The 11,805-nt window shown below is 43.4% G+C and overlaps 1 protein-coding gene across 1 annotated transcript in view; it reads left to right on the top strand.

Moving 5' to 3' along the window:
* LOC111974661 (glutamate receptor ionotropic, delta-2-like) overlaps positions 1–11,805 on the top strand; it is a 741,584-nt gene that overhangs the window by 721,971 nt on the left and 7,808 nt on the right. The window contains 1 exon segment of the mRNA XM_024002565.2: positions 2,908–3,148. Within this exon segment, the coding sequence (XP_023858333.1) occupies positions 2,908–3,148 (241 nt within the window).

The following is an 11,805-nucleotide window of genomic DNA, read 5'->3' as shown; positions in this document are numbered from 1 at the left end:
CAAAGAGAGAGATCCAACAGTAATCCAGATCAGACTTTATCTCCCAACAGTAAATCTCAGATGCAGACTTTAGTCTCCACAGTAATCCAGATCAGGACTTAGTCTCCAACAGTAATCCCCAGATCAGACCATTGTCTCCCAACAGTAATCCCAGATCAGACTTAGTCTCAACACAGTAATCCCAATCAGACCTTAGTCTCCCAACAGTATCCCAGAATCAGACGCTTAGTCTCCCAACAGTGTCCCAGATCAGACCTTAGTCTCCGCAACATGATCCAGATCAGACTTAGTGTCAGGTTTTGCCAAGGACTGTTCGGGTTTTGGTCACTAGATGCTCCCCATTGCACCTTTTTTGTACCTTTTGTTTTTCTTGCTCTAATTATTGTTTGCAACCTGTAAGGTCATTCCTTGTTAGTTTATTTAAACCGCCTGTGGTGTTCCTCAGTTCCTTGCTCAGTGTTTTGTAAGTTAGCAACCCAGCCCCAGCGCCAAGCCTTGTTTTATACAGATATTTCTCTTGTTGGATTTTCCAGAGGTTCCTCTGGGTTAGTTCTTGTGTATTATTTGAGTAGTCTTTTGAGTTTTGTTTTCCTGGTGTTTTTTACACACTTTGTGGAGTTTCTTTGTATTTTGGAGGATTTCCATTTGTGGCCTCTTGGCTTTATTTTTGGACATTGTGGGATTTAGTTTCTTTGCTTGAAGATTTTGTTTCTTTAATTAATCCCACCATCTTATACTGTTGTGTCTGCCTCATCTTCTGGGTTCTGAATGATTATTAGTGAACTTTTCGTCGCACCGGGTCCCTGACACTTAGTCCTCCCCAACAGTTGATCCCAGATCACGACTTAGTCTCCCAACAGTGATCGCAGATCAGACCTTACATTTCTCCTTAACGCAACTCTCTCTCAACAGGCTTTATTTCCGTTCTTGTAGCCCATCTGGTCCATGTTGCTATCCTGTTTCTAAGTCGAGAGGATAAAATAGTCTATAATAGAAAATTACACTACGTTCAAAAGTTTGGGTCACTTATGAAAGTCCTTGTTTTTTGAAAGAAAGCAGCATTTGTTGTCCATTAACAATAACATAAATATGATCAGAAATACAGTGTGACATTTGTTGATGTGGTAAAATATAACTATTTTTAGCTGGAAGCAGCTGATATTTTTTTTCCAACATTAACAATGTCTACGCTGTATTTCTGATCAATTTGATGTTTTTACCTTTATTTAACTAGGCAAGTCAGTTAAGAATAAATTCTTATTTTCCATGAATGGCCTAGGAAACAGGGCGTGCTCAAGGGGTGGAACGACAGATTTTTACCTTGTCAGCTCGGGGATTCGATCTTTGCAAACTTTCGGGTTACAAGTCAATGCTCTAACCACTAGGCTACCTGCCGCCCCTGTTATTTTTCTTGACAAAAAATTGGCTTTTCTTTAAAAAACAAGGACATTTCTAAGTGACCCCAAATTTTGAACGGTAGTGTTTTAATGTTATTTATGTTATTGAAATAAAATGTGCTCCTCTGTGACATTATTCATTTGCCAATTATGTAAACTACTGTTTCAATACATTTGCATTTTAGATAGATAGGGAGCATTTTTACATGCTGTACTTAGTAGGGGCACAGTCAAAGATAAGCATTGTCATTCAAGTCACTTGTGTGGGTACGTGTGTGTGCATKTGTGTTTGCAGTTAATTTTGTTTCCTGCAATACCGCAAATCAAACCTCTGAAATACAACACCGTAAATCAGGGTTGTCAAACTCATTCCACAGAGAACCGAGTGTCTGCATGTTTTTGTTTTTTTCCTTTCAATTAAGCCCTAGACAACCAGGTGAGGGGATTTCCTTACTAATTAGTGACCTTAATTCATCAATCAGGTACAAGGGAGGAGTAAAAACCCGTGAAAGATGAGTTTAACACGTGATGTAAGAGGCCACCAGTTAACTTTTACTGTTTTTTAGTGGATGTGATAAATAATTTCCTTTATCTGGACAGCATRATATAATTACAGCAAAGTACTTACACTCTGCTACAAAACATGTTCATATTTCTTAGAATTACTTTGACAGGCTAATACAGCTGTCACTCTGTGGCACCGTTATCTGGCCAATATCGCCCTCTAGTGTTGGAGGACCATTCACACAACTGCAGAGAATCAGGGTTGGATCTCAATTGTATTTATTTTATTCCTCATGTCCTCTCCTCCTGTTTTTTTCCCCCTCCTCTGACCTCTTCTAATGCGTTTAGAGAAGGATGCAAGGAATCAAGGAAACGTAATTAAGATTCAACCGTCAGATCATCATGGAATGTGAAYGACACGAATCATGCTCAGTGGATTCCTTTGAATAAAAACAACCATCTTTTAGTTTAGCCGTATATATACAGTGCCTCGTGAAATGTCCATCAATGACAAAAACAAATGGCAATTTTGACAAAAACATTGGATATATGTTGCTCTAAGAGTTGGTAGAAGCTTCTTCAAAATGACTCACAGATGTAATGGCTGCCAAATGTGCTTCCACCAAGAAGGAACTCTGGGGTGTAAAGATATATGCAATCGAGACATCATCTTTTTTAATCTTTTTTATTCATGTTTATTAACWTGGAACATTTTCTATAATTTGTCTTTCACTTTGAAAATGTTGAGTAGGTTGTGTAGATCAGTAATTTATTTCCTTTTGGGATTTAACACAGCGAAAGGGGTGTGTAGACTTTCACTAGCGGCTGTATATGGCTCTAAGCTACTTACTACAACCTGAAGAAAATGTGATGCGGTCCAATCTGAATGTGATTTCCTGTTCCTGTATACACCTACAGACAATACCAAAGATCTGTCCTCAATTAGTGTGTGTGTGCGTGTGCGCGTGCGTGTGTGTGTCCGTGTCCGTGTGTGTGTGTATTTCAGGATCCTGGAGCTGCAGCAGAACGGGGACATGGACATCCTGAAACTGAAGTGGTGGCCGCGGGACAGCCCGTGTGACCTGTACTCAGCGGTGCACACCAAACACCGCAGCAGCGCCCTGGACATCCACAGCTTCGCCGGCGTGTTCTGCGTGCTAGCGGCCGGAGTGGTGCTCTCCTGTGTCATCGCCATGGTGGAGACCTGGTGGACTAGGAGGAAGGGCTCACGAGTCCCCTCCAAGGAGGTGAGGAGCTGGGGGAGGCCGGGTGGTTGTGTTGTGTGGGCTGGGTCTGGAGGTCTGGGTAACACTTGACTTGAACACTCTGTTTTACGGCTGTGGCTGTATGTCATGTCTACTGTACATGGTGTCAGCGTCATGATGTCACAGATGTTTGTACGTAGTCAGGAGAGCGTTTTAAACTGTCAGTCAAGTGGTCTGTCCCTTGCTGTGGTGTTCAAGCTATCCACAGCCGGCTGAATGGACGGCTAATAAACAAATGTCTCATTTGGTGTTTGATAAAAATTTCATACAAAGTGAAACTCTGGCACACTCCAGTGTTTTTCCCCTCTTTGCCACTGGAACTACATAAGGTGTGAGAACAAACCTCTTCAATTTAACTGACATCTGTTGCTGGGACTGCACATGACATAGGACACGTCCCAATGTGCGTCCCAAATGACACCCTATTCCCTATATAGTGCACTACTTTTGACCAGGGCACATAGGGTGTCCCATAGGTCACTGGTCAAAAGTAGTGCACTATATAGGGAATAGGGTGTCATTTGGGATGCAAACAAACGGTAGAATATGATGTGAGTGGGTTTGGGTGAAGTGTCACCGGTTTCAAGTGTATTTGTAAAATTAATACAAGGAAAGGGACCTCACACAAGCTATACTGAAACAGAAGGACTAGAATGGGTCAAGGCTAACAAACAGGCACTTTTTTCCCCCCTCAAGGCCCTCAAATAATGGTCATTCTGCTCAGAAATCCCGATTTCGACAGATCCACTTGGCTAAAGACGGACCAGCCCATATGACATTGGCCCGAACTGCCTTTTGGCCAGTCCGATTCTGGCCAGAGAAATCAATTCAGACTCTCAGAAAACATCTGAAGTGTAAGCTGTACACCATAGAGTCAGATACGATGGCCTATCAGCTTAAAACAGTACTTTACCCAATGTTAATGGCCTCTATTCAATTCAGATGTCCTTGAACATTTGACTGCTCACACAAGGTACAGCGATTCATAGCACCTCTTTCTCTCTCTCTCTCTCTCTCGTCTCACGTTCGCTCTTGGCTCCTCTGCTGCGCTCATCTCGCTCTCTCTCTCTCTCTCTCTCTCTCTCTCTCTCTCCTTCTCTCTCTCTCTCTCATATATCTTATTCCACTTGTGCCCCTAATGAGCAGGTAGGCATAGCCAAGGTGTTTTAATCAATATATATATCTTATTCCACTTGTGCCCCTAATGAGCAGGTAGGCATAGCCAAGGTGTTTTAATCAAAGTGGTTCTGGAAATGGTTGGCCCAGCGTTTGGATGCCTGTGAAATCCTACACAGCAAAGCGGATATGAAATGTACTAACGAGCTAAGTGTAATGCAATTATGGAAAACAAATATTATCTTTGCCCAGTTTAGTGTTAATTAGTCATGTATTAGTTACAATCACAAATGAAATCATGCCATGGAGTGGCACTGAATTAGGATAATGTTATAGCAAATGCATTTTGTTAATATAGCTGCGAGTGGCAATGAACAGGGTTCACAGATTGACGGAAAGGAAACTAGATCAGTTGGATAACGAAGCAAGCCCTCTATAACGGTAGGAACTATCTTTCTTTATGTGCGATCAGTGAAAGCATTGCCATGTTGATTTAAATCTCTAGCATTCCAAAATACTTCAATACACTCTCACAGCTGTAATACGCTGATTGTGAAAGCGGCAGAAAACCACTTTTCACTACGTTCAGACCACATAATAGGGCAACAATATGTGATTATACAGATATACTAATCACAATATTTCACATTGTTCGTCTGCATAATTTAAATCGTACATTAATTTGCAGGAGACACAGTCCACTTGGTCAATAGTTATTGCTCTAGTATCCTATGGGGGCCACTTGTGCCAATGACATCTATAGTGCCACCAACTGGTCTGGTGAAGTCATCTAAGGTTGAAGTGACTTTATATTCACACAGCTTCGAAGGACATACTGTATAAATAAACTTTACAAACCACATGTCATTTCCCTGTGTCCGTCGGTTCAGTTCTGGAAACCAGTTGTTGTTTGCCCCTGGTGGAGTCCTCTAACCCGCTGCCTCCTGAAGCACCCTATGAGCTCCTGAGTYTAGAAGCAGTCTAGTTTACGCGTTAACTAGCGTTGTCAATTAGCAATTCGCTAGCTAAGTTGAGTTGTTTGACAAGAAAATGAGATGACTTAAACCCAGCAGCATGCTAGCAAGCCCTCCTCTGTGACTATGTTACTGAGGTATGTTAGATTTGTCTTTTCATTTTAAGTTAAAAGTCATTGGAGTTGACTTGTTACTACTGGTTTCAGATCCGAGGTGAGCGAAACTGTCCACCATGTTGTGTGCTTTGGTAAGGACTCGGAATGACGTCACGCACCCAGGAAGCCTCAACCAATCACCCGATGAATATTAAGGGCCGTGTCCGCTGTGAAAGCCTAATAAAGGAAAGTCATTCTGAGAGTGGTGGTCAGTCTACCACTAATATAATAGTTTTACTCCACTGAAATATATATTTTTAATTTCCCATGTTGAGAGTAATTTATGAAATCCATTACGTTGTAGCAGTGGGCTACTGGTCAGAATTGACCCTAATAGGTTAGTTAATGTTATCTGATTAAAGCAATCTGACAAGTATGAAAAGGTATTAGTTGTGGGTTAGTCAATCAGAGATCCCTCTCAACCCCCCTATCAAGCCACAACCAACCATACACCACCCCTTCCACCTCCTCTCCTCTCCCTTCTCCTCTCCTCTCCTTTCTCCTCTCTCCTCCCTTCTCCTCCCTTCTCCTCTCCTCTCTCCTCCCTTCTCCTCTCCTCTCTCCTCCCTTCTCCTCTCCTCTCCTCCCTTCTCCTCTCCTCTCCTCTCCACTCTAGTTTTCTCTCCTCCCCCCTCCACACTCCTTCCCTCCCCCTCTCAGCTGGTATCTGTGTGTTGTGTTCTGACTGGGTCCCGACATCAGAGCCATGCCCCAGGAAGCCGCGTGCTCAACAGAATGCCCGTTTCATCTCTTCAGCTTGACAATAATGAAGGCTTTTGATCAGGGCAGCGAGGCCTGTGTTGTCTCAGCTCTGTTCCCCATCATAGCACCCACCCCAGCCCTCTACCCTCTACTTACGACCCCATGCACTCACAGCAGCTTTAATGTGTCAGATTGACCAGTGAGCCTATCTGCCAGTGGTCCTGGACAAAGAAGCTCAGCGTGCACCCTGCCATCTTTATTAACTTTCAATACAGCGACCCTGACTGACCGGTGTGTCTGTGACTGGGGTTCAAGGTCTTTGCAATGGAGAGCATTGAGAATTCAATGTGATTATCCAATCACTTCATTTAGCACTCAAATAGTCCTATCAGAATTGACACTGTAAAAAAAATATTTATATATTTGCATGCCTTTGATTTTAAAGAATCAATTGAGTTTAAAGCTGGAAGTTTGTTGTGATCTGTTGCGAGCCCTCAGCCTCTTTTGAATATTGAACTGATTTGGCATATAATTCACATAGAACTGATTTGGCATATAATTCACATAGAACTGATTTGGCATATAATTCACATAGAACTGATTTGGCATATAATTCACATAGAACTAATTTGGCATATAATTCACATAGAACTGGATATTGAGTGCTGCATTAAACGTCTTGCAATATACCATCTATGGAATCCAAGGGTTCTAGCAGTGGCCTAATGCTGCCCTGGTCAACGTAGTAGTGACCTCTACACTTCACCCTGCCTGTGGCCCATGTTGATGCTGGTGACCGTGGTTACGGACCGTGGTTACAGTCGGCGGGGTGTTGGTGGTGAGGTCACATCCTGCTGGGCCCAGTGCAGTGTGTCAAAGTGACCCAGTGTGTCTGTAGGGACTACTACCTTTTCCTTATTAGGATTGGTTGTTCCCTCGCCTCCTCCTTTGCGTCCTAAATGGCACCTTATTTCATGTATAGTGCACTACTTTTGACCAGGACTTGAACCCATAGTGCTCTGGTCAAAAGTAGTGCACTATGTAAGGAATAGGGCGCCATTTAGGACRTGGACATAGTATACATGCTCCCTTGCTCTCTCATACAGACAAAAAAAAGTATTATGTAGTATTATGATATCAATCACGTTCGGCTTGTGGCAATTAAGCTAGTGTTCGTCTTCGAGGGAAAATACTCCAACCCTCTCAAGATATATCCAATGTAATTCAAATGAACTTTGTCCCCTTTGTTGCCTAATATGCATAATGCCTCAATGATTTCCAATTCATCTTTTCCTTTATGTTTCACAATCAGAGAAATTAGTCACTTAATAATCCAATAATAATGATAATCATAATAATGTATTATTACGCTCTATGGGAACATAACATACACACACACACACACACACACACACTATCCTACATGTTTCATTTTCACCTGTCCTCTTTCACACACACGGTCCACACAGCTCCCACTGAGCTCCAACCCAAAGCCACGTTAGCTGCCTGGGGATGAGTTGTGTTTGTGCCTCTGTCCTCCTCCTGGTACATACTGCACATCCCAATATTCTAGAGGTCTGTCCCTGTCGAGGCCTCTGCTTCTATGTGATCACTGTCAGTGTTTCTGTGTTGCATATCTGTGTTGTGTGTTGTGTTGTGTTGTGTGATGTGTTGTGCTTTGTAATGATTAACACTGTGATGAGCTCTCCATGTGATGAATAGAGTTCAGTAGAGTTCAGTAGGGTTAGTCCTCTACTACTGGTCACGGATTTCAGTCTCACTCCAATGAGGATTAACTGAGCTCTACCCAAGCAGAAATAGGATTTGGGTATTGGGGGGGGGTCTCTTAAATGAAATCCTTTCAATGCTTCAATGTTGCATGATTAATTTCCAAACCAATCAGATTTACAGATGCATTTGGACATATCCAGAAGATACAGTGCATTAGGAAAGTATTCAGACCCCTTGACTKTTTCCACATTTTGTAACATTACAGCCTTATTCTAAAACTGATTCAATTTAAATTGAATAAAAATTCTCCTCATCAATATACACACAATACCCCATAATGACAAAACGAAAACAGGTTTTTAGACATGTAAATAAGATATTATAGTTTTTATTTTCAAAATGTCTAAAAACCTGTTTTCGTTTTGTCATTATGGGGTATTATAGTTTTTATTTTCAAAATAAGTATTCAGACCCTTTGCTATGACACTAGAAATTGAGCTCAGGTATATCCTGTTTCCATTGATCGTCTTAGAGATGTTTCTACAACTGGATTGGAGTCCACCTGTGGTAAATTCAATTGATTGGACATGATTTGGAAAGGCACACACCTGTCTATATAAGGTCCCACAGTTGACAGTGCATGTCAGAGCAAAAACCAAGCTATGAGGTTGAAGGAATTGTCCATAGAGCTCAGAGATAGGGTTGTGTCGAGGCACAGATCTGGGGAAGGTTACCAAAAACATTTCTGCAGCATTGAAGGTCCCCAAGAACACAGTGGCCTGCGTCATTCTTAAATGGAAGAAGTTTGGAACCACCAAGACTCTTCCTAGAGCTGGCCGCCCAGCCCAACTGAGCAGGGCCTTGGTCAGGGAGGTGACCAAGAACCCGATGGTCACTCTGAAAGAGCTCCAGAGTTCCTCTGTGGAGATGGGAGAACCAGAAGGACAACCATCTCTGCAGCACTCCACCAATCAGGCTTTTATGGTAGAGCGGCCAGATGGAAGCCACTCCTCAGTAAAAGGCACATGACAGCCTGCTTAGAATTTGTCAAAAGGCACCTAAAGCCTCTCAGACCATGAGAAACAAGATTCTCTGGTCTAATGAAACCAAGATCTAATTATTTRGCCTGAATGCCAAGCGTYATGTCTGGAGGAAACCTGGCACCATCCCTACAGTGAAGCAAGGTGGTGGCAGCATCATGCTGTGGGGATGTTTTTCAGCTGCAGGGACTGGGACACTAGTCAGGATTGAGGGAAAGATRAATGGAGCAAAGTACAGAGAGATCCTTAATGAAACCTGCTCCAGAGCACTCAGGACCTCAGACTRGGGCAAAGGTTCACCTTCCAACAGGACAACGACCCTAATCACACAGCCAAGAAAACRCAGGAGTGGCTTCGGGACAAGTCTTTGAATGTCCTTGAGTGGCCCAGCYAGAGCCCAGACTTGAACCCAATCGAACATCTCTGGAGAGACCTGAAAATAGCTGTGCTGCGATGCTCCCCATCCAACCTGACAGAGCTTGAGAGGATCTGCAGAGACTAATGGGAGAAACTCCCCAAATACAGGTGTGCCAAGCTTGTAGCGTCATAMCCAAGAAGAYTCAAATCTTTAATTGCTSCCAAAGGTGCTTCAACAAAGTACTGATTAAAGACTCTGAATACTTATGTAAAGTGATATTTCTTATTGTATACATTTGCACAAATTTGCAATTTGTTTTTGCTTTGCCATTATTGGGTATTGTGTGTAGATTGATGAAGAAAAATTCMTACATTTTAGAATAAAGCTGTAACTTAACAACATGTGGCAAAAATCAAGGGGTCTGAATACTTTCCGAATGCACTGTATGATTTTTCACGTCAATGTTGGGATAGGTCCCTTGCTCATAGACACAACAGTATTAATGTACCACAGATGTTGATGTCACTTGGGGACATTTGGGTGGTGGGTGGTGGCTATGTCTGGCTTTTACGGGAGTGTGGCTATAGGGGGACACTACACACAATGGACGGCCACTTTGTTGACGATGCTGAGCACAAGATGTTTGATCATGTTTGATTTACTGTCCCTGATGGCTGAAAGCTTTCATTCCCTTGTTGTTTTGTTTTGTAGATAAGTACACTGTGTTGAGGGTAAAGCGGGCGAGGGAGAGCAATACAAAATGCCATTTTTACATCTCACCCTTCCAGGTATATCTTCGAAGGCTCCTCCTCGAACATACAAAACCCCACTGAGTGTGTGTGTGTGTGTGCTGACTGTGCTGTTTTTTCTACTCATCCTGGCCTCCAAAACAATCCCCCCTTCACCCTCCCATCTGCCCGCTCTCATCCTCTGTATGTCTGTCCGTCTGTCTGTCTGTCTTGTCTGTCCCTCTCTCTCTGACCTACGCACAAACACACACACACACAGACACAGGCCGATGGCACTTCCGCCAGGCAACCTGAACCATGCCCCCACCAACATGACACCCCCAACGACATCCCCCTCACCACTCTCAGGACCGCCCCCTCTACCCATTACGCCCAGTCACCCGCATGCTGTGACATTCCACGTGCCTTGATCATCCAACACACGTTCGAACCCAATAATGACCCCTCCCAACTCACCCCCAAAATGAGAATGACCACATTCACTGCCCCTCCTGCCACCTCCAGGTTATACCCATGACAGGGCCTTTAAGTACAAACCCATACGGAGAGTCTTGTTAGGGGAATCCCGAAACATCCAGTTGTCGAAAACAACTCAGATTGTCATATTTATTGCTTTATGATAACAACAAAACTTTGGCATTGATGACATTTTCTAGTCACGGGCACTGCCTGTCCATAAATGAATTACGATGCCTTCCCTTCACTAGAGGGCTTTTACCATACTCTTTCTGACCAGGGCAGAATCTGGTTTAGTGTGCAGTCATGTATCGAGCTATGATGCCTTCCCTCCACTAGAGGGCGTGTAACAGGTTAACAGGTGTATGCCATGCATTTTTGGCTGAAGACCACGGTATGGATCTGTACAGTCCAATTCAAATGACTGAAGGTGTAGCCACTCAAACATGAACGAATTCTCCCCTAAATGAGCCCTTCACATCGGTCTGATTGAAACAGAGGTTCATCTYTTAGACTAACTTACATGTATTAACCCTGTTTTATATTTAGCTTTGTGTTGCTACACAGAACCCTCTACTGTTGATCCAAAAGCAGGCTGTTTCTCTCGCCGTACGGAAGTTACCCGTAAGGTAACCTGACTCTCGCAGTCAACAATGACTGTTCTCTCTCACCATCCCCTCCCTCGCTCCAATACGTTCAAACCCTCCCTCCTAACCCCCCCCCCCTGCTCCCGGGTTTGTGGTGTGACTAGGTCCCCACAAACAGCACCTTCCCCTGCCCCCTCCCCCTCTAAGACGAAGAGGGTAACTGTGGTCCCTTCTGCCCCCTGAATCGCAGCTGGGGCAAGACCCCCCTCCACGCCACATGGTCAGTAGCTCTCTTTGACTCTGTCTGTACCCCTCACCAGGGATGCCCTCTCTCAAAATAGAGGAAGGATGTGTGTTCCCCACCTCCAACCCACAGTACCCCAATCCCTGTACCCCCACAATGGACACAATCATCTCACAAGCTGAGCCACTTTCCTCTCAGCACAAGCTGAGCCACTTTCCTCTCAGCACAAGCTGGGCCACCCATCTCTAAGTGTGACCATCCCAAAGATGTTGACCAATCATTTTATTTGGATGTAGTGCTATTTATATGTCTGTATCAACAATCTTTTGACAAATACATTTTTTGTTCAATATAAATATCTGCGGGAAATGGGTAAACCCTTCCCCTCTAAAAAAAATAACTTGATTCACAAAACAGATCATTGAATAAATGTAGCTACCTTGCACTTGAACTATTAATCAGATACAACCATACCATCCTCATTATACAACCATACCATCCTCATTATACAACCATACCATCCTCCT

Source organism: Salvelinus sp. IW2-2015, linkage group LG15 (assembly GCF_002910315.2).
Source record: "Salvelinus sp. IW2-2015 linkage group LG15, ASM291031v2, whole genome shotgun sequence".
Lineage (NCBI taxonomy): Eukaryota > Metazoa > Chordata > Actinopteri > Salmoniformes > Salmonidae > Salvelinus > Salvelinus sp. IW2-2015.
Note: the sequence above shows the minus strand (reverse complement) of the source record. Positions and strands in the feature narration are given on the sequence as shown.